The following is a 27,619-nucleotide window of genomic DNA, read 5'->3' as shown; positions in this document are numbered from 1 at the left end:
TATATCACAATAATAGATAATATATTGTGAGTATATAAATTATTATAAGTACTTCTAAATTAAATAGATAACGATACACTATATTCATGATTGACTCAAATTTTCGACTACATAAACGCTGTAAAAAAAAAAGCGAGCCCAACCTGGCCCGGACACTATACCCTTAATGGGTTATGGACCGGCCTGTTTAAGATTTTTTTCACTGTTGAGCCCGGCCCGGCCCAGCCCGATTTCCGGTGGGCCAAAAAAATAGTGATCCGGTCTGATCCGGCTCGACCCACTTAACAGGTTTAGGTTATTGTTTGCAAGGGATAGCAATGGTGTAGAGTGGGGACATAACATCACATGACAGGGCAAATCTTAATTAGGGGTGGCTTCAAAGGTTAGCTTAAAGGAACACCATCGTTTTTGTTAATATATTAGTGGGAAATCAATTAATATTATAAAATAATTTAAAATTATCATAAAAAATTTTAAAGTTCAAATTATGGATCCGCTCTTGACCTTAACTTTGATAGGGCAAGGCAGCGGGCGCCGAAAAGGAACCATCTTTGCCTCTTCAAGAAAACTTTGACTGGTAGGCACTGCCTACTCACTCGGACAATTCTTTGAACACGAAAGTGTGTAGTTTCGCCCCTTATACCATGCTGAGTCATAGGCAGCGCCTCGAAAAGCATGGACGAGCCACGTGTAGGGAAACTAGGGCAAACCTTAAATGAGTTGGGTAGGGCAAAACTTGATTTTGAAATCAGTGAATTTTCAAAAAGGAGTAAAGTTTCATTCTTAAAAGGGATGTACCTCTCAACTTTGCCATTTTTGAAACGGAGTAATTCTTATATGTGAACCATTTGTGTAACAATAGGAGTATATATGAGTAATTTTCATAATGAAGTGTATATCAGCTCTAAATGACAAAGTTGAGGGGTATATCAGACTCTTTTCCCTTCTTATAATGAAACCTCAACTACTATCTTTTCAATAATAGGGAAACACTGGGCTTAATGGGGCATGGAAGAGCAGGATAGAGTGGATCAAGTCCTGCTCTACCCTACCTTGCCCCGCCTCGCCCCGTTCCATTGACAGTACCCCTATCGTTTGCTTCATTTGTAGTGAAATATCATCTAATGCATTTGCACTTTGTCTTTATTTTGTGCTAATTTTTAGCTTTTGTCCCTCATTGCGAAATATTATTTTTTTAATCATAATTTCTCACAATTTATGAGTCTTGCCCTTAATGAGGTAAATTCAATTTTTAAGGGTAAAATGAAAAACCCGGGCAAAAATTAAAAATCAATCATTTTGTATGTACCAAACACACCCTTGGTCAAGGTGTCTAGCGTTTAATATAGTCAATAATACCATGCTAAACATTTCTATACGCAATATGTATGACTATTAAAATGGTACTACCATTTTTTACATCACATTAATTTAATTATAATATTTATGATTAGAAAGATATATTTGACACTAAGTACTAGTAATTCTCTAGCAGTAGAAGCAAATGCATTTTTTATAAGCTTGTTGTCCGAATCAACTTGCTCACACAATAATTACTTTCAGAAGCTTGTTACCTCTCATCAGTACATATATCGGCTAACTATCTTGATTTGTGATTCTCGGCTAACTATCTTGGTTTGTGATTCTTCTTGAGGGCTCCTAAGGTTGGACTTTCAAGAATCCTGGCCGTGATGTCATCTGGACATTGATGGAGTCTTCTTCAACCAAGTGGCATCACCAGACACCATGAACATTGATGGAGTCGTCTTCAACCAAGTGGCATCACCAGATACCATTTTAAAGGGAATATGTATGTATGTATATGTACATACATGCGCACGTATAGACACATACGCATGTACATGTATGTATTTCTAAAAACAGTAAATGTCTAAATGCATACACAATAGACTGAATCAAAGGAGATGATTCTTCAATCTTCAATCGAAGATATCAAGCGTAATACTCGCACATTAATTTGTCACCAACTTGACAAAATTAAACGATTTATAAATGAGAAAATGTGGTTGGTGTATCAAATTAATGCTACTGAAGTTTTCGAAGAAGTTAGACAAGAAGGTGTTGACGAAGCATGGAAGAATATTGTGTTGAAACAATACCTAAAAATTGGGAAAGAATTTCTCAAAAATGATGATCCCAATATCATTATTGAGTCTGCATAAACTAAAACTATTAGGACAATAGTTTCATTTAAACAATTGCTATTTGAAATTGTCTAATAGTGCGGACTATTGAGGCCGCAGCAGCAAGAAAACAACAAGAGCACAAATTTAATTATGATAACAGATCGACACTGCTTATGCAAAATTCTTCATACGCACATTGCATCTAGAAAGTGACATGCTAGTCTATTCTCATAAAACTTTGAATTGTCAAAATATTACAGCCATGTTAGTACTAGTGTCTCTTGTGCAAGACTTCAACTATCTTGCAGCCAAGTAATGGATATTCTTCTTTAATCCTAAGAGAAATAATGATAACAACAACATCGCCAGTGTAATCCACGAGTGAGGTCAGAAGAGGGTAGTGTGTTACGTAGCTCTACCCTTACATTGAGAAGATAGAGTAGTTGTTTTCGATCAACTTAATTCTAAGAAAAGTAATGAAACAACAACATCCCTAGTGTAATCTCACAAGTGATAACAGGGAAGAGTAGTGTGTTATGTAGCCCTACCCCTACCTTGATAGGGTAGAAAAGTTGTTTTAGATATACTTAATTCTAAGTGAAATATCTACCAATTTTCCTCAATGGTTAATCCAACAATTAATTGCAAGGCTGCCTAACATTTTCAACATTTCCTCTAGTCATTCTCACCAAGGATATTTAGGGGCTGCGGACTTTTCTGCAGCTTATAATAATAAGTTGTAGCATTTTTTTTTTCCATGGATTGACTTGACTTAGCTGTGGAAATTAGAGTAACATAGTCCCTCCCCAGTCTAAAAATTTCACTATAAATATGTAAGCTTTTCTGCTATTTCAGCCATAGCTCAATTTGTCTTTCTTTGCCATGGCTTGTACAAAACCACATTTTCCAATTACCGCGGCAACTCTGCTGGTGGTACTTATATTGGCTACCTCAGATTTCATAGGTCTGTCAGCTGAACTCTCTTTTAATATACATAGCAAACACTAACATAGATATCTTTTCGATGACTTGATAGAGTTGATTTAAAAAATCTTTATATTGATGGTGTATAACTTTTAACTCTTCAATTATATATATGCATATGCTATACAGGTGCACAAACAGGAGTTTGTTATGGAAGAAATGGGAATGGATTACCATCTCCAGCAGATGTTGTGGCTCTATGCAATCGGAACAATATACGAAGAATGAGAATCTATGATCCTCATCAACCAACTCTCCAAGCCCTCAGAGGCTCCAATATTGAACTCATACTAGGCGTGCCAAATCCTGACCTTCAGAACATCGCGTCTAGCCAAGCCAATGCGAATACCTGGGTCCAAAACAATGTTAGGAACTATGGTAATGTCAGGTTCAGGTATATAGCAGTTGGAAATGAAGTTAGTCCATTAAATGGTAACTCTCAGTATGTACCTTTCGTGATAAACGCCATGAGAAACATTCAAAATGCTATTGCTGGTGCTGGTCTCGGAAACCAGATCAAAGTTTCTACTGCTATTGAAACTGAACTTACTACAGACACATTTCCTCCATCAAAAGGCAAATTTAAAGATAATGTCCGTGGATTTATTGATCCTATCATCCAATTCTTAGTAGCTAACCGCTCACCTTTGCTTGTCAACATTTATCCTTACTTTGCAATAAAAAACAATCAAGCCATTAAGCTTGACTACGCGCTGTTTACATCCTCTGTAGTTGTTGTCAATGATAATGGAAAAGAATACCGAAACTTGTTTGATGCACTCTTAGATGCCACATACTCAGCCCTTGAAAAAGCCGGTGGTTCATCTTTGCAAATCGTTGTATCAGAGAGCGGTTGGCCTTCAGCTGGAGAAGGGCAATTGACTTCCATTGACAATGCAAGGACTTACAACAACAACTTGATTAGGCATGGAAAAGGAGGGAGTCCTAAAAGGCCTTCCAGGCCAATAGAGGCTTACATTTTCGCGCTGTTTGATGAAGATCTGAAAACCCCTGAAATTGAGAAACATTTTGGACTATTTACACCAAGCAGGCAGCCAAAATACCCGATCAGTTTTAACTAGCTAGACTATGCAAGATAATTAAACGAATAAAGCTAAGAGTTGTCCATCTTCTCTCTTTATAATATATATGTAATTGAATAATTGTTGCTCAATTTGAATGGAGAGCAATCCTTTGCATGATATATACTCATCCTACATGCTTATATAAGGCAATTCTTTATGTCTCAACTTCTTTTCTACTGTGGCTTCTCTTTTCCTCTAAAACAGTACCAAGTATTTGTCTAATAACTCATATCTGAAACTATTTCTCGAAATGTAATTGAATAACCTAAAGAACGCAGTTATTAAGGTTAACTTGAAGTCGTCATTAAAAAATTTATACGTAACTCATAACGCTTAAATCTTAGATCCTTGCCATACCTACCACTTTCTCCAATAGACCCAAATCCTTTGAAACACAACAATAAGAGAATGACTCGAATTATATCAACTACATCACAACTATGAGAAACACAAACGCTTGATAAAATAGAACCTTATCCTATTACATGAAGCATGATTGATTGGTTCCTAATTAGAGTTTTACGTGTTCAGTATTCCAAAAATATATTTTATTTAGATGCTTGAACAATAATTTATTTCAATTGAGCACCTTAACACGTAATAAAGTATTTTTATTAGATACATTTCTGACTCAATTTTTAGAAAATTTTTCCATATATTTTCGAGTGTCAATTACGTAGATAAGTAATCACTTAAAATATGTCATATTATTTACGTAAAGAAAGCTTGTGAATATGCATGCTCGAAAACTTTTCCAAAATATGATACGAAAATATTTAATAGAAACATATAATTATATGTTCAGGTGCTCAATTGAAACATGGTATAAGTTAAGTTGTCAACATCTTTGTTCTAGCTCACAAAAAATGAGGAGAACTAAGACCCATTAATCACCGAGTTTTTGAAGACTCGGATACACAACAAATGTCACCGGAACTCAAACCCTTATCGGCGCTAGAATGGGAAAATCTAATCGACGACTACAACCACGGCGGTTCACGGCGGCTCCGGTGGACTTCCATCAGCTACGCTGCCTTTCCTCTCCTTGACCTAACTCTTTCCTCACTCCTCCGCAAAGATATCCCTCACAATCTCAAACTCCAGCTCCTCATCTTCATCGAAGAACACTTCAGCACTGACCAAAACGACATCGTTTCACCTAGTTTCCTCATCCGTCTCCTCGAAGCCCTCCGGTCAGTAATCCAATCACCAAATGACGGCGTTTCAACGTCCTTCGCTCTCAAGGAACAGTTCCTCATCTCTTCAACTTCAATTTTCGTCAATTACGTGAGTTACACATCGAATTGTCTCGATTCTAGCTTCGTTACTCCTCTTGAAAGCTTAATTGAGCTTTTGTTGACTATTATTAACCGGCCGAATCATAGCGTTGATCGGCAAACTCGATCAATTGCTTGTGAATGTTTACGTGAATTAGAAACTGCTTTTCCTTGTTTACTTTCGGAAATTGGATCACATTTGTGGAGTTTGTGTCAAAATGAGCGTACTCATGCTGGCCAAAGCTATGCATTATTGTTAGCAACTGTTGTTCACAACATTGCTAGATTAAAACCTACTGTTTCATTCAGTAATTCTTCGACGTTGGTTCCGTTTACTGTACCTAGGTTTTTGGTTGATGAAAATGTTAGAGATGGACACTTTCATGAGGGGGATTTATCAGATTTGAGTAACAGGGAGTTGAGGAGAGTGGTTGCTTTTTTGCTTGAATGTCCACAGAATTTGACTCCTTGGGGATTATTGGAGTTTATGGATAAGACATTGCCAGTTGCTGCAGTTTTGGATTTGCAGCCATCTTTGTTGAAGGTTCAGTTTTCGGGATTGCTTCATACATATGATCCTTTGCTATGGCATGCCTATTTAGTCATGTATTTAAGCTATATGGATTCTTTCGAAGGGAAAGAGATGGAAATTGCGAGTCGACTGCTGTTGTTATCCAAAGAATCTCAGCATCATTTGGTTTTTCGATTGTTGGTGCTGCACTGGTTAGTTGGGTTCATAGAGTTGGTATTGAAGAGGGATTTTGAGAAAAGAAAGAATATTGTTGATATGAGCTTGAGCTTTTATCCATCGGTGTTTGATCCACTTGCTTTGAAATCATTGAAGCTTGACTTGCTTGCCTATTGTTCAGTTTTGATTGATAATGTCAATGGAGCAATGAGTTCAAAAGGCAGTCTGCGAATGACTAGAGATAAGTTATTTGAAGATGGCCTTGTTTGTGTATCAGCTTTTAAATGGTTGCCTCCTTGGAGCATGGAAACTTCTGTGGCATTCCGTGCAATCCATAAGTTTTTGATCGGTCAGACATCTCACTCAGAAAATGATTCTATATCCAACAAAAGCCTTTTGGAGCCAGCAATCTACCACACTGTGCAGGTACACATACTTTGAACCTGTTGTTCTATTCTTACTTTGGGTCTGTGGCATTGGTTTTATGTATTTGGTGCTTCACAAAAAGGAAAGCGTTTATACATTCTTTTTCACTGTGCATCTCTATGCGCAAACAGTTATTAGATTTTTTCTTCTATTCCTTTTTACTTAATCTGTTTGAATTTGAAAGTATTGAGGAAAACATATTATTGATAAAAGAAGGTTAGAAGGCTGTAGCATAATAGAGAGGTCGAGAAGTTCTCCAATGAAAGATGAGAACTTTGGTGAAAAGAATCTGCATACCCCGTAACTCTCCAACTATATATATCATTCTTTTGGGTCTCTTTTGCTGCATAAAATTGGGTTGGATTCTCAGATGAAACTTGTTCTTCCTTCAGGCCATCGATAGGTGCCCTGCCACGTGAGTAACTTTAATGTCTTCCATCTCCTTATCAAAATATGGATGTTGATTTGTTTATCTGGGGAGCTATATCTTAGAGGTGTTATTGGAGTTTGTTTTATAGGAGTATAGAAATGAATGAGATGATGCATCTCCTCCTGACTTAGCAGTAGTACTGGTACTCTACTCTGATTTTGCAACGATACTCATATATTTTTTGCCTAAATGTTTCTGAAGCTTGACTTTGGTTTTGCAGAGAACACTTATAGACTCTTTGTTTGAATATAGAGGATTGGTCCCTGTCATTGTTGGCTTCACAGACCGCTTGTTGACATGTTACAAACATCGATTTTTGGGAGAACGCCTACTTAAGACATTTGATGATAACTTGCTGCCAAAACTCAAGATAGACTACAAATTGGTATCTTACTTCTCTATGTTGGAAAGGATTGCTGAGAGTGATAAAGTTTCACCTAGTGGGTTAATAGAGCTCCTTACCAGGTTCATGGTAGTTCTTGTTGAAAAACATGGTCCAGATACAGGATTAAGGTCTTGGAGTCACGGGAGTAAAGTTCTTGGAATTTGTCGAACTATGATCATGCATCACTATAGTTCCAAACTATTTGTTGGGTTGTCTCGTCTTTTATCATTCACTTGTCTTTATTTCCCAGATCTGGAGATTCGTGATAATGCCAGGTAATACTATGAGAAAATCTCCATTCCATTTCTTACTTCGTTCTGTTAGGATGTACACATTGTTTATATCATCACCTGTTCATCGCAAATGACAGATAACAATAACATTGGGAAGCTTATTCATCATTGAATTTGCACTTTGTAGGATTAACTGGGGAAAATAAACACATTGAGTTTGCATTATACTATTGTTTTCTAACATTTGGTGGTATTTTGCAGAATTTACCTGCGGATGCTGATTTGTGTTCCTGGGAAAAAGTTAAGAGACATTCTAAACAGTGGGGACCAGCTTCCTGGAATTTCTCCATCTACCCATTCCAGCTCTTTCTTCAGTGTTCAGTCTCCTAGACTTTCTCACGACCCTAAGAAATCTAAGAATATTTCGTCCTGCATGCATCTTGAGCGCATGGTGCCATTGTTGGTTAAACAATCTTGGTCTTTGTCCTTGCCAGCCCTGGGACTAGATGCCAAGAAACCTAGTTATATAGAACCCATCAAGGACAATGCGTCCCCAAGTGAGCAAAGTGAGTTTGACAAAATTACTGATGATACAGTGATCTCTGAAGCCAATCGGCACAATCAGCCTCCAGAGCCATTACGTGTGATGGATTCAAAGATTTCGCAGATTGTTGAAATCTTGAGGAAGCACTTTTCATTTATTCCTGACTTCAGACACATGCCAGGTCTCAAGGTCAAAATATCCTGTGCTTTAAGGTTTGAGTCAGAGCCCTTCAGTCGCATTTGGGGAAACAATATGCCAGCTAATGGAGTCGATACCCTTCCTGCCTTATATGCAACTGTTCTCAAGTTCTCTTCTTCTGCACCATATGGCTCCATTCCATCATGCCACATTCCTTTTCTTCTAGGTCAACCCCCCAAAGGTTTCTACTGTTTTAGCCAGACGAATTCCCTTGATATTATCCCTGTGGAAGATGTTTCTGAAACTCCTGGAGATGACAAAAGCTTCAAAGCTCCTGTTCTGATTGAATTGGAACCACAGGATCCAATACCTGGTTTTGTTGATGTTTTCATTGAAACGAATGCAGACAATGGTCAGATCATTAGAGGACAGCTGCATAGCATTACAGTGGGAATTGAAGATATGTTTCTCAAAGCTATTGTTCCAGAAGACATCCCTGAAGATGCAGTACGTGGTTACTACGTGGATCTGTTCAATGCTTTGTGGGAAGCATGTAACGCTTCAACCAGCACTGGGCGAGAGACATTTGTACTCAAAGGAGGCAAAGGGGTTGCAGCAATCAGAGGTACTCGCTCCGTGAAGTTACTAGAGGTTCCTGTGGCATCTTTGATTCAAGCTGTAGAGCGATCCTTGGCACCTTTTGTTGTATGTGTAACCGGTGATCCTCTAACCAACCTCATGAAGGAGGGGGGAGTTGTAAGGGACATTGCATGGGATGAGATGAACTTGGGCTCCTCTTCCACTGATGATACCATCGCGGAAACCAGTTTAGTTGGGGGACCCCTTTACCTCAAGTACAAAGATGATGAAGATGAGGGAGAAGGGAGTTATGTCAAAATTAGTAAGAAAAACCTAGGCACCATTCAGATTTTGATATTCCTTCCACCAAGATTTCATCTCCTTTTTCAGATGGAAGTTTCTAATACTTCTACACTCGTCCGAATTCGAACAGATCACTGGCCATGCCTAGCTTATGTTGATGAATATTTGGAAGCTTTATTTTGCTAAAGAGATTCTCTTTATTTCATTGAGAGTCATATTCTTTTTTCCCATAGTTCACTTTGTGAGCTTGTGATTTTATTCAATAATAGGTCTGATGTAAATTTTGCTCTTATTTGCAAGAAACTTCTTGGTAAGACTGCAAAGATTGTAAACGCCTTGTATAATGTTTTTGATGAGAGCTGGAATGCTGCAACTTTCTGTTTCTTGTGCTAGTGCAAATGTTCCATGCTCGATCGAAAAAAAATTGATTTCAGATGATTTTTTACAACATTGTTATGCTATTGTTGACTGTGTAAATAATATATTTCAGAGAACCACTTTTGTACTATGATAGCTTGATATATCCATGAAAAAGAGTTGCCAAGAATTGAAACACACCTACTTCCGATAGAGTAGTGAGACTGTTTTCGATAGACTCTGAGCAAAGTTTTACAGATTTGTAGAGCACAGCTATTCGAAAAGTTAACACGAACTTAAGAATACAAAAATTTAAGAACAACGAAGAGCTGATTCTTACAAGATCATGTCATACAAAGTGGCATTATCTTGCTTTTCAAAATGGAGCAGCGACTGCTTTGTTCTCCCACCCTACAACTTTATCAGCTACTTTTCTATCACAAAATCTCTTTTCTTTTCCTTTTCGCATGGGAGGAGTACAAAGCTATATGTATCATGGGATTTCATGTCGTCTACTGTTGATGTGAGCACCGATAAATGGTTCAATGTTTCCGTTTAATACAGAAGTAAGGTCAGACAATTGGACGCCCGTCTTCATATCTTCTACCAGTTTGTTGGGATGAAATACGTACCTCCTTATCACTTGGTTCCAACTACTAGAGATATCACTATTTCTGATGCTAGCCAAGTTTAAGACTCCTTGTTCCCTCATTACAATTAAAAGCTTTGCCTTTAAGCGATTCAGGGCCTTGAGCTTATTTGCGAAAGGACTTCTTTCACCTGTAAATAGAAACTCTCATGGTAGAGAGAGGCCCGACACAAAAAAAACATTGAGAAGCAAAAGAGACTTTATGTGTGGAAAATAAACATTTATATTGCACAGGCAAAATGTACTAGTCAGAACCACAAATATAGCAAATATTCTCCTAAGGAGACACATTTGTGTTGGAGACAAATATCTTAGACTCTATCTCACCGCCATAATTGGTATGCAAGACAGTATCTTCAGCACCTATCATGAATCTATCAACCACATAGTAGTATACTGCAGAATCTTGAAACACGACCTTTTTTTCTCCGCACCATGCAATGTATCACTTTTATGTGTAACATGACTTTTGAATGACATAAGGACAAGAAAAAAATTGGGAATGCGTCCAACATCCAAGAAATTCTTTTGAGTTCACTTAACAGTGGTATCATCAGTGACAGACTTAATATGGTGTCCATATGATTACAATGATATGTAACAACTTATAGGTATTATATAGACCTAATTATGTTCTATTGGGAGCCCTATAGACATTTAACTCGTTTTCTTGTTGAAACTATATCTAATCCTATAACTGAGGACAAACCATAGAAGAAGTTCCCTGTCATGTGATATCATATATCATACCCTTTGAGAGCAATGCTTCTTAACATATAATTCTTCAGTTCTAATATTGTTCTAACCTCAGAGAAAGGAAAACCAAGAGAGTTGCAAGGTATTTTCCTGGAACAAAGTGTTCTTTATCAAGAACTTTTGCATTCATCAGTATCTATTAGAGTGTCTCTTTAGAAGTCTGTATGATTGCTCAACTTCTCTGCGATCAGCAGGACAGAGTGCAAAAGCTTTTCTTTTTTCTTTGCCAATATTCAGATGCATAGACGCATCAAATAGAATCTTCTTTATACATATACAAATATAGAGAAGATTATATGTGTGTATGTAGAAAGTGAATCACCTACAGAGACTACCGATACTCAACTAAAACCACCCATTATTACCTGTGGACCGGACTTGCAATCCTGTTGGAATGTGCTGAATGGTGATTGAAGGTGAAGTCCTTCCCTGTTCCTCTTCATATGATGGGGTGGTTGTGATTTCTAGATCGTTTTCATCAATTTGGAGGTCAGGAGATGATTCAAGAAAGAGAGGAATAACATCGATAGCAGCAGCTCCATCCTGCACAATCAGTTAAGACTGACCTGTAAATTTTATCATTTTGATGAACATCTAGGAGCATACAAGTAGCCAGATAGACCGTTATGTTAATGTAAGGTACTTAATGATTGCAACAAAACATGCATCGAATCATCATCCTTTACTGGTCGGTTAATACTTCAAAAGTTTAAGGTTCCCGTCTTCCCAATAGTTAAAAGAAATTTCAGTATTCATTTTAAAGTTCCCCTCTTTCCGGACATAATCTCTGTGACATCATGACGTAAGGAGCTCTTTCTTCGCGAAAGAAGTACCTCATCAAGAAAATTGATAGCCTAGTGATTTATATTCCACCTTCTAGGCAAATGAAAGGGGGATTATTTTATCTTAGGTGCAAGTTCAGTTATAGGAAGAGAGCACTCGTGAGTCATGCAAATACCTTGGTGTCTTGGACTGCATCGAAGTAGAAAGTAATCATGTTTAAAGTCCATGATAAATTTAAGCTTGTTTCATAAATCATGAAGTTCTATACTAGCTCTACTCAAAACTTAATGTACATATTTTTTGTCTATGCCGTAATACCACACCATCATCACTATATTATCTCTTCTCCCTTTCAATTAAATGCTGGACAATCACAGTTTCCTTCATAACATTAATGGTAGTAGTTACATTTGATGGCCTGAATTACATTACGTAGAATTTTTTAACTAACTATCAGTGATTGTGATTTATTCACTTCAGATAAACTTAACTCCGAGCAGAATGCATCAGAACACTGAGATTTAAGACGACACAAGAAAAATGTTCTCCTCTTAAAGGGCCAAAAATATGTCTAATGATTCTTGTAGAACACATAAGTCAAAGGATTGAGTAGGAAATAGGAAAATATTGGAATTTTATAATTCATATAATCTACTGATAGTGACAGGGGAGAACTAAATTTGAGCAAGAGTCCTCAGATTAATACCTTTGAAAGATCAAATTTACCTTCAGAACTTCCACTCATGCAATGGATTCCTCTTTCCCCTGAAAGATAGCCGTATGCTGACTTGAATTCTAACTCAATCATCACATATTTGATACCACCACTCTCTGAATCATGTTTCTCAGCTATCCTTGACTTATGACCTTGTTTCTTGGCCCATTTGATATACATTCTTGTGAGTTTTTCTGCCCAAATCTGGATCAAAGTGGATAAGTATAACAGTGAGAAACAGTACAACCAAATGTACATAGGAACCATACAGAACTAGATACCTTTTACTTTACAACCCCCGCTAGGTAGCTACTACAACAGTCTTGCCTAGAATGAAATTTCTAAGGAAATAAAGATACATCAGATTGAAGAAAAATCATCTCTTCAACTTTGAATAAGCAGAATAAATAGATGCTCATGAGAAGCTTGGAGACTAGTTTCTTATGATGGTAAGAGTGTTCCAGAGGCATAGGAGTAGAATGCTGGTAAACCTACTTCCTAATCTCAAGTCTCAACTATAAATCCTTATCCAGCATCAGGTCAACAAACTACTACCTCCTCTCTGAAATTCGACCCATTTACCGACCAATTTCAATGTTTTCCATAAAAAAACAAAAAAAATGGAAGTTCAGAATCATTTCCATGTAAAATAAGTCTCACACAGTCGAAATTTAGATCTTTTTGGGAGAAGAACCTATGGTGCAGATTGACTATTAACTTTATGGTTGAGATCAGTATATAAGTGAGAGGAGCAAGTGCACTGATAATACAAATATAGCCCCCATCCCTCCTTGCAACTTCAAACGAAGGGAACTCATCATGAATCCACTTCTTATACCTACCTAATAGCATGCTTATATCTCGGAACACTCATTGACTTACTTTTCTCACCTGAGATGCATATGGACCTTTGCTATTGACTCTGTAAGTAAATGTGGCAACATAGCAAGAGATCACAGGTGAATACCTTTGAGTAAATGCCCTCGTTTCCAGATTCAATGGTGACACATGCTCCCTCCATATCATATGGCTCCCTAAGAAGTTTGGACATTTCATACTTATCTAATGTCTTGTTCACATTGACACAAGCTGTATAAGCCTGCTTTAAAAAGTCATAGTTGATAGAATCCATTCCTGCCATCTCTGTAATCAGCTTAGCTTCTTCGGCCTGCAGAATCACACCCAATAAAATAGAATCAACTGACAGGCTTGAGTTTGATGATTTTTTCTTTTCAAAATCTTAAAAAACTAGGCAATAAATATATGCTGACAAGTGAGAATTAGCTTTGAGTTATCTTGCATGACACCTTGTATCTAAGGTCTTTGAGGGCATCAACGGCTTTGGCACTTTCAGCTAATTGCACAAGGTCTTCATTTGACTTGGCTACGTCATCCCACAAATCACATTCACGAATAATTTCTTCCTGTTTGAGGTGTCTTGCTTCTTCAAATTCCAGTGCTGTCGGTGCCAACATTTCAGCACGGAGTACCAAATCTTCAATTTTCCTTTTCAAAGCAAATGTGCCTACATCATGAAACCATCAATACCACCAACAATTAACAGACTATTACTTAGTAAAGGATTGTATTGTAGTGTTTATAAATAGGGTCTTTGTGTAATAATGTAGAGACACAATTCAATAATATTTTTCTCCTATATTTCTCAGATGGTAGTGGTAAGGTCTGCGTACATGCTACCCTCCCCAGACCCCACTTGTGGGATTTCACTGGGTATGTTGTTGTTGTTGTTGTTGTTGTTGTTATTGTTGTTGTTGTTATTTCTCACATGGTGTCAAAACTTCTACGATCTTGGTTGAAAATAAAAAAAAGTTTCCGCTGCCAACGGACGGCTATGACCCATATATGCCGCCCGTCTGGCCATTGGTTATGTTAACAAAAGTAGGGCAAATGATATATACATGAACCCCATATTCAGGAAAAGAAAACTCAGTTAGACAGGTCACCATGCGTCAATTTTCGGTGACTTTCTAGGGTTGTTTTGTGTCAACCCCATATTCGTCAGTGTTTGTGTAGCACCGTGCCAGCTTTTCGATGACTACTTTCTTATATCTAATTTGTGTAGCACCGTGCCATCTTTCCGGTGACTACTTTTTCATATTTAGTTTGTGTAGCACCGTGCCATCTTTCTGGTGACTACTTTTTCATATTTAGTTTGTGTAGCACCATGCCATCTTTTCGATGACTACTTTCTTCTATCTAATTTGTGTAGCACTGTGCCATCTTTTCGGTGACTACTTTCTCATATTCGATTTGCGTATCACCGTGCATCTCTTTGGACTACTTCTCATATTTAATTTGGGTAGTACCGTGAATTTTTTCGAACTACTTTCCCATACCTGAGTTGCATAGAACCGTGTGTCTTTTCAGTGACTCCTCAGATTTGATTTGCGTAGTTCCATGCATCTTTTCCGTGACTCCTCAAATTTGATTTGCGTAGGGTCGTGCCATCATTTCGACCCTACCCATATAAATCTTTTTTCAGTAGGGTTGTGCCGTCAATCCAACCATATCCATATAAGTCTCTTTCTTAATAGAATCGTGTCATTATTCCGACCCTACCCATATAATTTTATTTCTCAGATTGTGACCACTTTCAACCATCAAATCTAATAATCTAGCGCATGAGCATGTTCCCGCCATCTTTAGAATTACTTTTGCCAAAAAAAAAAGATATACTCAGATATTAGGGCTGCATTAGAGTGACATTTTCTCTCCCGTGGCTAAAATAACATATGTTCCTTTCTCTATCTATGGTTGTCGTGATTGGCCTTTTAATCAGTTGAACATTAAGAATGTTTTTTCTCCATGATGATCTCGAGGAAGAAGTCTATATGGAGCAACCACTTGATTTTGTTGCTCAGGGGGAGTCTGATAGCCTTTTATGTCGATTGTGTAAGTCACTCTATGGTTTGAAATAATTTTCTCAAGCTTGGTTTGGGAAATTCAACACTGCAATTCAGAAATTTATCACTCAATGTTTTATCGACATTATGCATCAAATCCAGTTTTTCATGAGAAGACCAATCACATTAAGATTGACTGGCATTATGCATCAAATCCAGTATTTCATGAGAAGACTAAGCACATTGAGATTGACTGTCAATTTTGTAAAGTCGAGTGATCAACTTGCAGACATCTCACCAAACCCCTCATCTTGCACATTTGTAACAAGCTAGGTACATATGACTTGTATGCACTAGCTTGAGGGGGAGTGTGAGAATAGAAATAGGTATATACAATCCTAGTTAGAATAGGAATAGAAATAGTAAATAGTATCCTACTTAGTAAAGGATTGTATTGTAGTGTCTATAAATAGAGTCTTTGTGTAATAATGTAGAGACACAATTCAATAATATTTTTCTCCTATATTTCTCACAGAAACAATGTATGTCATGGGTTCGAGCAGTGGAAGTATCCACTAAAGCTTGCATTAGGGTAGATTGTCTACATCATACCCCTTGGGGTGCCGGCTACCCTTTGCCCTCATTCTTATTTACAGTTCACTTCGAAAGGTTCTACCTTTCTTTAAGTTAGCCTGCTTACTTGTCTCTCACTATCTCAACTAAGGTTTCTCTGTCTCCATCCTCTCAGTCTCAAATTCTAATCTCTGCACACTAGTAATAATACTTCAAATTTATACCTCAACAACTTGCACAAAGTAATCCATAACCCAAAAATAGTTAAATTCATCTAAAAGTTGTTAAAGCAAGGACAAGTTTAACTTATTTATTTTAAGTTTACAATCACCTCACTGAAGAACCTTTCTAAAAGAATCATGAATGACTGATAATGAAGTTAGAATTCCAGCTTAACTAAATGACCACCTCATTCTAAAAACTATCTATTATTCTCTTTATCTATCTAAACTATTACTCCCTCCCTTTGTGTTAAAACACACCTCTGGCCAAATATTTGTTCCCAATCAACAATAGTCACATGTAAGCCAACTCAACATCTAGGTGTATTTTAATACAAAGGCATTCATAGTTAAGGTACCAAACTCACGAAAAAGTGATAGTTTATGGAAACTTTTTTGTTGATTAACTTCATGTCTAAAACAAGAAGACGAGCAGAGAAGAGAAGAGAAAAAGAAACAAACCGAGCTCTTTGTAGAACCTGTTCTTGTCATCAATATGCTGATTATTATGAGCTCGAATTCTAAAAGCAGCTGTCTTTGACCTTCGGAGGGTCCAAGGAGAAGACGAACAAGTAGCTTCTGTCCGTACAGAAAAAGGGTCACCAGCCAGTTTAGCCATAGTAGTGGTGGTGGATAAAATGTCTGAAGCTTTCTTGATTTTCCGGCCGCCGCGAAGAACACGGGCTTTGGGAAGTGAGGAGTGGTGCAGGAGCTCTGCACGTGCCACATTCCTGTTTTTATATTTATAGAAAAAATATCCCCAATATTATTATTATACTCTACAATAACAAAATCTCACGAAAGTGATTCATGTATACAGAGTCTTATTCATACATTGTGAATTGTGATACTATCTAATCTCATGAGAGTGATTCGTGTTATTGTGTGGACGCAGACTTATCCTAAATTGTGATATGATCTTGAACAAATATCTAAAATATAAATTTTTCTCTAGATATTTTGAAACTAGGTATATCATTTTCCAATAATTGACATTACGGTTAGTTTTAAATTGTTATAATAAGATGTACTACTAACAAAGGTGTGTTTGGTACGAAGGAATGATTTTCTCGAAAATTATTTTTCATGAAAAATACTTTTTTTAAAAAAAGACTAAATATTTTACTTACTTTTTATTTTGGTAAGTAAATAAAAAGAATTATTTCAATAATATTTATATATAATCTAAGCAAGTGGTATTTATGATGATAATGGTGACCGCGTAAAAAGAAGGTAATCGGGTAAAATGTCATTTTTGAAACTGGTTTTTTCTTATTCCCACCAAGAGAGTTCATTTTTCTTGCCCCTAAGAGCTATCATTATTTTCAGTAAATGCAATTGTTTTTGTCAACTTTCTTTTCTAGCCAAAAGGATTACCTACGAGTACTTCAATAGTTCAATTCAATATGGATATTCTTGTTCTGAGCAATGGTAAAGTGCCCCCTATGATCTTATAGGTCATAGATTTGAGCTATAAAATCAATGATGCTTGCTCAAAATAGATTGCCTACATTATACCCCTTGGGGGTGTAACCCTCATCAAAACCTATGTGAACGTGGAATGCATCATGCACCGGACTGCCTTTTTATGTTTGGGCAGCCTGTGTCGCTGCAGAAGTGTGTAACAGAAAAGTATTCTATTAAGCATCAAGAGTCAAGATAATTGATCAAATTGTACTGGCTTCAAAAATGATTGTTCAACAGCAGAAATTGGAAGTTGCAAATAATACAAGCATTATGTTCTACTTTTGAACATCAAGATCTCTGTATCTAATGATCTCGACACCCAAGTAGTCAACAGGCCCTTGGACGGCCACATGAGGCTTTCCAACTTGAACGCGAACAGCAGATACCTGGGGATACTTGGTGAGGGTTGTCGATGCAATGAGTTGAGCCACAGATTCTAGCAGGTTTTTAGGTGGCCCCTCCATAACCTCTTTCACTATTCTGCCAATCCATAGATTTAAAGATAGTATCAATGAATGATCACACCGAAACAAGCATACGAACCTACCTAGAAAACTGATCCGCAAGAATATTTGTTTCTTAAAGACTGCTAAGACAAGAAAAGCAACTGCAACTTACAAGCAAACACTGTCCTGGAGATTTCAGTTAGTGCCAATAGGCAAATCACCTTATTTAAGCGATTAAACTATTGGAATTTGAGAGTTCGGGTGTTACTACCACACACCGTCTAGAGCTTTCAGTTGAGTAATCAGGATCCAGAAGGCAATACAAAAAGTTTCATTTTCAAATGGATCTTTGTCACTATGACAAACCATAGTAAACCAACAAAAACACACCATTACGATATGTAACTATAACTGAGAAGATCACAAAACAATTTTGAAGTTTTCCTTAAATGGAAGGAAGTAACTCTCATTCTCGAAAGATGGGGTACTATAAAAGACGTGCAAGTTTTGTTTCTTTTTATCTTTTTTTCCCTCATAAGAAAAGAACAAAAAGAACTGCGCTAGAAGAACCATTTGCCATGTGTGTCGCTCCAATAGTAATCAAAGAGGGATGCAAAAGGAAACATGTAAAAACTCAAACCAGTTGTAGCATCTGCAAGGCACTTCATATAGCTGGCTTAGCATCTACTCGAGAAAATATATGACCCTTCACAATCACAAGGCCTAGTTGAAACATAGTTTTATGACTTGGGGCCAAGTAAATCAAAAAGTTTCTTTTAAGTTATTAGCCGGACAAGGTTCCAATCTTGTTCCTAGTTCTCAACATAGAAATTAATGGTGCTTTCTTCTTACATCAATTACATTTGATAAAGTAAAGACTGCATTGGCTGGAGGAGGCCTGCAGTAGGTTGTCACAAAGAGTCGATATTACATCCTAACAAATACTGCACTCTGTAAATTATTTTTCCTTTCCATTAGCAGATAAACATGATGCAAATGCAAATATAGTCACCCCACAGAATTCCACATTTTTTGCTACTGGTTGACACTTTCATTACCTATCTTTTTTTTGGTTGATAACCGTGGTGTGCGGACCAGCTTGCACACACCTCGACTAATTTTCGGGGTAGTGAGAGCACAGTATAGTAACTCTGACCACCGAAGCTTATACAGTTGAGAAGAAATCACCTAGTATTTTTGTCTCCACTAAAAGTTTGAACCCGAGACCTCATGGTTCTCATCCCACTTCATTGACTACTGCGCCACGCCCTTGGGTGCCAAGTGAACTCCTCTAAGATAAATAATAGTAAGGCAATAGTCCAATTTTTCCTCAAGAAAGTAGAGCTTCTTGCAGTGGCTTCAAAACTCCAATGTATGATGGAATATCCAAGAAACTACATAGCATCAAGAATCTGTTTTAGTGTGCTCTGGAATATGTTTCAAATGAGTCAAGTTCTTACTATGAAAACTTATGAAATCATTATACTTTTACAGCTGTTCATAACCCAATTTTGAGGTCTCATCTATTCTGTTCTATTCATCTCTTCCAGTTTAGCTTTGGCGGAACTGCTCAATCCTCGTACATTTTCTATCTGGTGAAAAGAGTAATATTTAAACTGACCTCTGAGTGATAGAACCTTGTCACATAAATGTTCAAGGCATTCCATTTATTATGAAATCAAGTTCCTTCCGCTCGTTCGTCTCAACTCTCAAAAATGCAAAATGAACAAACTTGAAAGCATCACTCACCGGTATATATCAGTATAACTTAGAGTATCTGACAAGCAGTCAGATACACCAGCCGGTCGAAGATCCATCCAAGCATCAACATCTACCAGGAACTTCTGACCAAGCTTCCTTTCCTCTTGCTTCACCCCATGGTATCCATGAAACTTTAAACCCCTCAGCACAAGCTTGTCTCCTTTGGGTATGTCCATATGACCTGTCATCGAATACTCATAAAAGAAGTCGTTATCAGGGGATTCTCCATTCACAGGGGCTCAAACTGGATACCAGATGGTTAAACAAACAAAAAAAAAAGAATCCCCATAAACATTGCAAACTTAAGCAGGTTTTATCAATTATGTCCCAGAAATTTGGTCCTAAGAAGGTAATAAAATGTTTAATCAAGAACACATTCCTTACTCTTCTATTATTTCTGAATGCAGGTTATTGATGCAAAGACTATGGAATACAGTCATCAAGTATACCTAAAGAGAGCAAAACAGATTGGCAGACCTTCTTGCTAAGGAAGGAGCAAAGAAGAAGCTTTTTGATAGGCTAAATATTTTGGCAGTTCCTTCGGTGTTTGCAAATGACGCAGTATGTGCAGACATTCTAGGAACTACTTTCGAAAGACTAATTTGGTTGACATCAATGAACTACCAAGGCGCTCTAGCGCTACCCTTAACTTGTAAATTTCTCGAGTAAATATACTTATCATATCTATCCAATTAAACTAAAAAATTGTTCTTTAAACATCTTTTCAATAGCTTTAACATGACATCTCATTTTAATGATTTTTCTTTTCCTTTCAAAGTAAAGCAAGTTTTAAAATCATTGAATCTCCAGTAATAGTACAACAACAACAACATACCCAGCGAAATCCTGCCGACAATGGCAGAGCTAGGATTTTCATTAAAAGATTCAAAATCTGAAGAAGTAAACACATAACTAGCCGAAAGGGTTTGACATCTACTATATACATAAAAGAAATATCCGCCCCTGTGTGGATATAGTTAGGAGATGATAGAGTATGCGTAGACCTTACCTTATGAAAGATAAAGAAGCTATTTCCGATAGACCCTCCTCACAACGAATCTCTACCAATAGTACATTCTGGAATAAAACAGAACTTCTGCTTGGTCCTTAAATTTTAACCAGTATATCTGACAGAAAATTCCTCTTGCTGCTCTACATCAAATTCTTATTATGCAGTCATAAAGATTCTACCTTTACATGCTTATATATCAAAATCAATTGAACATTTCAACCCCAAACTTTTTCTTGAACAATTAAATGATTTCAGAAACCCAAATTAGTTGAGAATAAGATCAAATCAGCTCAAGAAAGAATAAGTAATAGTAAATGATAACAAAAAGAAAAGCTTTAGCACTTACCGGAGCTGGGTTTTCTACGAGTGATTTATGGTCGGCGAACAGCTGGAAAGTCGCCGGAATCTGGATAACTTAAATCGGAAATTTTCCGGGGCATCCGATGCAAATCTCTGACTACAAATATCTTTTGTATGTTTTTATTGGCATATTTTGTTACCTTATTTTTACAAATCTCATAATTAAATTATACTTTTTAAAATCAAATACTATTTTATAATAGGGATAATTACTGGTATATTAAAAAAAAAATTATTTATCATTGAATACTTATTATTTTCATATCCCTTATTTTTAATTATTTTATATATTTGATATCATGAGAATATATAATATACGATAAGTCTATTAAGAATAAATAATTTGGATTAGGTCCAACTTAAATAAATAGTTTTAACAATTGATCTATTAATTGTAATTTTTTATTTATAATATAAAATATAGAATATAGAAAGTAAAAAAAATACTCATTTACTTCCAATAGCAACAACAGACCACTATGATCTACATAGTTAAATATGAAAAGGCTAAAAGGGCTTACAAGACTGTTAATATCCTTACAATAAAGGGCTTACAAGACTGTTAATATCCTTACAATAACAATCATACTGCGACTACTAATTTGTTACTAATAAATATGTGCTGTTATGGTCCAAAAAAACAAAAACGATATTATAACACAAATTTCAAAACATGATCGACTAATATATCCCTTTAACGTACTGCTTGAGTACACTGAATTCAGACCCAAATTCCAATTGTCAATTGTCCACTAGCTCTGGCTCCAGCACAGAAGTGGCTTAATCATACTGTAACAACACTAACATTGCTTTCCATCTTTTATAATATCTTAGTTTTTAATTTCTTTTTAGTCAATTTTAAAAAAATGTTTTTAAAATTTTAATTTGTCATATAAAATATTTGTTATTTTCTGTATTAATATTAGCAAATTAAAAATAATAAAGTTAAAAAGAAAAAAAATATTCAAGTCCACAATATTTACTATGTGTTCTAATCCCTTCAATGTACCTGAAGTTATAAATTATTTCCTCCAAGATAAAATGGATAAAATATTATAGAAATAAATGTACCTCAGACTTCTGTAATTTCGGTGAACTCAAACTTCAGCAACGAGATCACACACAGATTCGATCAATTTTGTTTGTAAGAAATATAGCAAGAGAAGGAAAAAAAATTGATGTTGAAAAATGAGAGAAAATTTCTCCATATATAGACAACAAATAATAATGTAAACAAATATTTATTATGCTTTATCGAAAAGATCACAATCTTTCATAAAAATCGCAGCCTTTCAAAAAAATCACAATTTTTTAAAAACTATCACAACCCTCGAAAAAAACACAATATTTCTTAAAAATCACAACCATTTGTTTCTAGGCACACCTTTAAAAACAATATTTAAACAAGGAGATTAAAGAATGTTTCATATCTTCCACATATTTGGAATTGACCGTTGCATGAAAATATAACACTTTTACCGAGTGCGCTATCTTTTTCTACTTTTACGATGTTGATAACTTGGGCTACACAAGTAGGGGTGATCACGGTTCGGTTTGGATCGGTTTTTATTTAAAAAATAATCAAACCAATTGAGTCGGTTATTCAAATTGTCAAATCAAACCAAATCAAACTATATCGGTTTTTATTATTCGGTTTTTGTCGGTTTTTATCGGTTTTTTCAGTTTTTGTCGGTTTTTAAATCACCTTGTAGACACTAGTCACTATTTGAATTCAAACTTATTTGAAATAGTATTGCCAAGAATAGTCACTCCTAAAACTAAACTCAGGAGCATAATTATTCTTAGCAATGATGATATGAAGTCCACATTTTGTTTACTTTTACTTTGGGTCCAACCATGCAAGATGGACTCATTTCATTAGAAGTCCATCAACATATTTTACCCAATCTAGTATAATTCAAAAGCATGGCCAAGATCAAGAATATAAAAATTCAATATAAATTGTGTTTTTTTCATAAAAAAATTAAAATACACACACATATATATACAAATTTAATTTTTAAAATATGTATATATAAAGTCGGTTTGGTTCGGTTTTTTCGGTTTTTTTTAGACTTGAAACCAAAACCAAACCAAATATAGTCGGTTTTTAAATTAAAAAACCAAACCAAATCAAACCAAATAAATGTCGGGTTTTTTTTCCGATTTGGTTTGGCTATCGGTTTGGTTCGGTTTTTCGATTTTTCGTGTTCAGCCCTATACACAAGTAATGCATCTTTTTAACGAATATAATAGGGAAGATGAGGCATCAAATTCCACCAATTTTTGCTGTTCATGTCACATTTAACATCATATTATTTTAAAATTCTAAACCTTAATTTGCCTCGGTATGAAAAATCATAAAGGATGTGAGGGACGTGTCCTTGCAAACATGGCTAGTATCACTTTAGGCGAAAGTATACACAACCTTCACTGAAAAAACTATGTAATGTACAGGTTAAATATTATTTACTTATATTACGAAACACAATTTAGAAGAAAATTTAAACCATCATTCGTCAAATCCCCCTAGCTCCGCCATTGCTTACAGATTGCACAATTATTCTACATAGAGCCATTAAAGGTTCAGCGCATAATTTTTGGTCTAAATTTCTGTATCGGATGAAAACAGCACAGGAAGGGAAGAAGCAAATTAAATGACCATAATTTCCATCACTGCTATGAGAAACGAAAATTAAAAGCTACTCTTTTCACTTTTGTTCAACTGTTTTTTTACAAATTTTTTCCCTTTAACAGTTCTGTTGTTTACAAGAAGAGTTAAGCTAAAGAAAGGATATCAGACTATGAACAAGGCTAGATACAAGAGTGCCACCTACCTTGCTCTATACAAAGGTTACATGAAACTAAAAACTCAAGAGACTTTCTAAATGCTGCTTGTCAAGAGTAGCTGCAAACTAACAACTGAATGCAAACCAAGAGACTAGCAATTCAACGAGGCTGCTGGATGCTGCGGAAGCTGTTCTTCGGGCTCACGATCTTGGATGGCTTCTCAAAGTATTTGGGTGGCCCAATGGGGGATCTTGGTGAACTCAATGTTCTTATCAGTGCATCAGATGGTAAACCTGTTTTATAAGGGAATCGTCATTTAAGAATAATAGTAATAACCATTGTAAATACCAAAAATTATCACAACTAAGATCAGGCATGTAGGAATTTTCCCATCTTGTTTCAATATGCTCACAGAAATTTCGACACCTAATAGGTTCTGCTCTAAAACTTCAGCAATTCAAGCAAACAGAACATTATCTTTGTGCTAACTGTAGGTAATTACAAGATATAGACAGATAGTGCATACCATATTGTGGCATCCCATTGAAACCATAGAGAGATGACTTAATTCCTTGTTGCCCGTTTTCGGATGATTGAAGAAATTCCTCAAACTGAGCTTCCATGTTCAAGATGTCCTCATCAACATTAAGATCAATATTTTCAGGAAGCAAATCAGCAACATCATTACCAGCACCATATTCCTCTCCCTGATTCTGGCTCATCCAATAGTCATGGAACCATGTTGAAGTTGTCACCAAATTCCACCATTCTGGTGAAAAATCCTCTACCTGGCGTACAAATGAAGGAACAAAGAGGGGCGCATTTGGATTCAATGTTGATCTTCCTCCAGAAACTAACGCCATAATGCTTTTTCGAAATTGATACCTGAAGTTGTTTGCGGAAATAAAGAAAACGCTAGGGCATGACACACCGAATATGACCATATATAGTACGTCAAGTTTCAACTCAAATATTAAATTCATCCAGAGAATTGAAGTAGAAGTAATTCCTGACCTAATAAACCAAATTCATGAGCAAATTTATCAAAGTAAGCAAACTTAACACTACAGAAAAGGAAAATTAACATTCTTGAGGAACATAGGATATAGTAAACCCGAATTATCTGGTCTCAGATGGATAAAATTGCAATCGAACTTCAACAATACCCTGTCTAATCTCTTAGCAATGATTCTACTTAGCACCGATTACCACACAGTCAAAACCATAGCGTCACAGACATGGACTAGGTACTTCATACCTATGTTGCTCGGACTCTCCAAAAATGAGAGACACACCCACATCGGATCCTTCAAAAATGGACACTCTACTTTTGAAGGATCCGACACGAAGCAACATAGCCTCATACCACAATTACTAGCCTTCTTCTGCTGCAATTTCAACTCACTACTCCAACCCTAACTCATAAAAACTCAAAAATCTCATCTTTCCACGGCCAAACATGCTCCTCCATCATTCTTTCAGATTAACTAATATTAAGTAACCTCACTTTCTCGGAAAAACTCAACGATCCTTAACAGATCTACTCAAACCATAGATTTTCCCATTTCATCAACAAAATGTACACGATATTGACTCAAATTGACTATAGAAATCGACCTAAAACAACTGAACAAACAGCACATATCGCAATCGTTCGTCAATTTTTAACATATTCATCTCTCTGCATATATAATTCATCAAAACAATAGCTTTAAAAAAAATCTAGATAGGATTCAATAGATCGACAGATCAAAAGCGTGAAAACAGAGAATTGAAAGCTAAAAAGAAGCTTTAATGGCGATTTTACAGTACCTTTAACGGATTTTTGTTGAGCTAGAGAGACGATCTCGTACACGTATTAAATCTTATCTTCAGTTGAGGACTTTATAGGGAGGAGTACCGAGCCTATTAGGTTAGGAACCGAACCTGAGCTTGGATAAGACCGACCCAGTCCACTGATTGACCTTCGAGAAGACTTATTATACTAATTAAAATATTCCAGATATTCTTTATAAACAAAACAGATATTCTTAAGAGCAAACCGGGCACATCCGGTCAATTCTCCATAAACCGGTTAATTCCCCCAACCACTAGATATTATTTTTTTGTATTCTCATCCGATATTTATCTGTATTGTAGTCTGATTAATTGGGATTCGCGCCTCGTAAGGCTCCATTCGGAAAAAAATGTTCTCTTTCAAAAAGTTTTTCATATTCATGGTTCAAATTCGAGATCTCTAATTAAAAAAAAAAAGATTCATCTGCTGCACTATATCTTTTGATGATTCGACTTGTAGATTTCAATATCCTTTTCTTTTGTTGTATTCTATCCTATCTTAAGTCTGCAATATATTTAAAGATTTGTAAGTCTTAAAATATTTCTTTCTATGAAATTTTATGACTAATTTATCTCATTTTAATACTCTCACTCGCTATAAATAACACATATGGATCGATATATTGCAAGAAATGAGTAATTCTCTAATTAACTTTATCCTTAATATGTGCTACTTGCAATTTTTACTGAATGTAAACAGATTTAATCTTACATAATCTTATAAGTATCTATATATATATACAATTTGCTAAATATTTATTACACTTTACAACATGATTGGTCTTATAGTTGTTTATAGAACTTACTTTCCATGCACTTTGATAGATATTCTTCAATCACATAATACTATATCTAGTCCTCAATTTCAACCGTATTGATTTTAATCCTATGAGAATAATTTCTCCTAACTTACTTTCATGACATGAATGACAATGACCGGTTCACAGGTGGACCGGGTTTGGTCCACCGGTTACTTACAATCAGACAAAAGAAGCAGCGGGTAAAGTGATAAAAAAAGCGTGTATACAGGTGTTGGTAATTGACTTGATAGGAAACTCCATGTGGGACCACGTTTTACGGTGATCAAACCTTTTCATAATCGTGCGTTCCCAATAATATTATTTTGTTTTTTGTTTTTCTGTTCGATGTTCATAAAAACTTTGATTAAATTCGAATCGCATATTGCTGCGCTCATTTGGATGTACTGCTCTTCATAGAATTTCTTTATATCTAATACTGGATCCTCAAATTTTTTATTAAAGGTGAAGCAATTCTACTAATATATCATAATTCATGTTGTTATAATATTGTTTTATAAAATAATATTGTTTTATGATGAACGGTTGATTGATGAGACTGTTTTGATCGAACGGTGGAGAGTTTTTGGAGTTGTTATGATGATGTATTAAAATGAATGGTTATTGTGGGACCTGATGTTTAGCTAAAATCCCCTGTAATCCGCGTCGTGCACATGGCTGAGTAGGTTGGTATGCCCACCCCACCTAAATATAAAATATTCATAGAAATTCCAAATAAATGAATAATTTATTGTCTACTTTACTCATATTGAATAGTACTATAATTTAGGTCGAGGATAGTTAAACCTTTTTATAACGAAATCATACGTTCACTTATTTTCGATTCGAGGAAGAAAAAAAATTATTAAAAAAATATCAAATTAAAGAATTCAAGTCAGAGAAATAATAATATATTCAGTATAATTTCATAAATGAATTTTAGTAAAGAGAGAATATATATCAATTTTATCCTTTATTAGGATAGAAAGGTTATTTCCGATAGACCGGATACA

At 35.9% G+C, this 27,619-nt stretch overlaps 5 protein-coding genes across 7 annotated transcripts; 2 read left to right on the top strand and 3 right to left on the bottom strand.

The window, feature by feature from the left end:
- Positions 1–2,989: 2,989 nt before the first annotated feature.
- Positions 2,990–4,381, top strand: LOC129877315 (glucan endo-1,3-beta-glucosidase, acidic-like). Its single transcript, XM_055952801.1, has 2 exons — positions 2,990–3,111; positions 3,261–4,381. Exons 1-2 carry the CDS (start codon positions 3,030–3,032, stop codon positions 4,211–4,213), a joined length of 1,035 nt encoding a protein of 344 aa, XP_055808776.1. The 5' UTR covers positions 2,990–3,029; the 3' UTR covers positions 4,214–4,381.
- A 682-nt stretch (positions 4,382–5,063) lies between these two features.
- On the top strand, positions 5,064–9,657 carry LOC129877502 (uncharacterized). The gene is made up of 3 exons (XM_055953014.1): positions 5,064–6,607; positions 7,258–7,697; positions 7,917–9,657. The coding sequence occupies exons 1-3, from the start codon at positions 5,141–5,143 to the stop codon at positions 9,403–9,405; spliced, it is 3,396 nt and encodes a 1,131-aa protein (XP_055808989.1). The 5' UTR covers positions 5,064–5,140; the 3' UTR covers positions 9,406–9,657.
- Positions 9,658–9,781: 124 nt separating this feature from the next.
- LOC129877503 (peptide chain release factor PrfB3, chloroplastic) lies at positions 9,782–17,006 on the bottom strand. Of its 2 annotated transcripts, none has more exons than XM_055953015.1 (6): positions 16,617–17,006; positions 13,787–14,004; positions 13,447–13,647; positions 12,471–12,683; positions 11,347–11,524; positions 9,782–10,356 (listed from the first exon to the last, which is right to left on the bottom strand). In XM_055953015.1, exons 1-6 carry the CDS (start codon positions 16,864–16,866, stop codon positions 10,070–10,072), a joined length of 1,347 nt encoding a protein of 448 aa, XP_055808990.1. In that variant the 5' UTR covers positions 16,867–17,006; the 3' UTR covers positions 9,782–10,069. The 2 variants fall into 2 exon arrangements, with proteins under 2 accessions (XP_055808990.1, XP_055808991.1); XM_055953016.1 differs by having other exon boundaries at positions 16,600–16,841.
- A 751-nt stretch (positions 17,007–17,757) lies between these two features.
- LOC129877472 (dihydroneopterin aldolase 1-like) lies at positions 17,758–21,321 on the bottom strand. Its single transcript, XM_055952978.1, has 3 exons — positions 21,170–21,321; positions 19,800–19,992; positions 17,758–18,084 (listed from the first exon to the last, which is right to left on the bottom strand). The coding sequence occupies exons 2-3, from the start codon at positions 19,985–19,987 to the stop codon at positions 17,880–17,882; spliced, it is 393 nt and encodes a 130-aa protein (XP_055808953.1). The 5' UTR covers positions 19,988–19,992; positions 21,170–21,321; the 3' UTR covers positions 17,758–17,879.
- A 2,544-nt stretch (positions 21,322–23,865) lies between these two features.
- LOC129876172 (protein EARLY RESPONSIVE TO DEHYDRATION 15-like) lies at positions 23,866–25,932 on the bottom strand. 2 transcript variants are annotated; one of them, XM_055951518.1, is made up of 3 exons: positions 25,786–25,932; positions 24,500–24,858; positions 23,866–24,266 (listed from the first exon to the last, which is right to left on the bottom strand). In XM_055951518.1, the coding sequence occupies exons 2-3, from the start codon at positions 24,834–24,836 to the stop codon at positions 24,133–24,135; spliced, it is 471 nt and encodes a 156-aa protein (XP_055807493.1). In that variant the 5' UTR covers positions 24,837–24,858; positions 25,786–25,932; the 3' UTR covers positions 23,866–24,132. The 2 variants fall into 2 exon arrangements, with proteins under 2 accessions (XP_055807493.1, XP_055807492.1); XM_055951517.1 differs by lacking the exon at positions 25,786–25,932 and having other exon boundaries at positions 24,500–25,683.
- Positions 25,933–27,619: the final 1,687 nt, after the last annotated feature.

Source organism: Solanum dulcamara, chromosome 12 (genome assembly GCF_947179165.1).
Source record: "Solanum dulcamara chromosome 12, daSolDulc1.2, whole genome shotgun sequence".
Taxonomy (NCBI): domain Eukaryota; kingdom Viridiplantae; phylum Streptophyta; class Magnoliopsida; order Solanales; family Solanaceae; genus Solanum; species Solanum dulcamara.
The sequence above is the reverse complement of the archived record's forward strand: the minus strand, read 5'-3'. Positions and strand labels throughout refer to the sequence as shown.

Coding starts and splice junctions, on each gene's coding strand:
- LOC129876172 (XM_055951517.1), bottom strand. CDS start 24,956: ATGAATTTAATATTTGAGTTGAAACTTGACGTACTATATATGGTCATA. Junction 24,267..24,499: donor CAATGGGATGCCACAATATG/GTATGCACTATC, acceptor CTTATAAAACAG/GTTTACCATCTGATGCACTG.
- LOC129877472 (XM_055952978.1), bottom strand. CDS start 19,987: ATGGACATACCCAAAGGAGACAAGCTTGTGCTGAGGGGTTTAAAGTTT. Junction 18,085..19,799: donor AGTTATACTGATATATACCG/GTGAGTGATGCT, acceptor ATGGATTGGCAG/AATAGTGAAAGAGGTTATGG.
- LOC129877502 (XM_055953014.1), top strand. CDS start 5,141: ATGTCACCGGAACTCAAACCCTTATCGGCGCTAGAATGGGAAAATCTA. Junction 6,608..7,257: donor CAATCTACCACACTGTGCAG/GTACACATACTT, acceptor TTGGTTTTGCAG/AGAACACTTATAGACTCTTT. Junction 7,698..7,916: donor GAGATTCGTGATAATGCCAG/GTAATACTATGA, acceptor GGTATTTTGCAG/AATTTACCTGCGGATGCTGA.
- LOC129877315 (XM_055952801.1), top strand. CDS start 3,030: ATGGCTTGTACAAAACCACATTTTCCAATTACCGCGGCAACTCTGCTG. Junction 3,112..3,260: donor GGCTACCTCAGATTTCATAG/GTCTGTCAGCTG, acceptor TATGCTATACAG/GTGCACAAACAGGAGTTTGT.
- LOC129877503 (XM_055953015.1), bottom strand. CDS start 16,866: ATGTGGCACGTGCAGAGCTCCTGCACCACTCCTCACTTCCCAAAGCCC. Junction 13,648..13,786: donor TCAAAGACCTTAGATACAAG/GTGTCATGCAAG, acceptor GTGATTCTGCAG/GCCGAAGAAGCTAAGCTGAT. Junction 11,525..12,470: donor GTAAATTTGATCTTTCAAAG/GTATTAATCTGA, acceptor CTGATTGTGCAG/GATGGAGCTGCTGCTATCGA.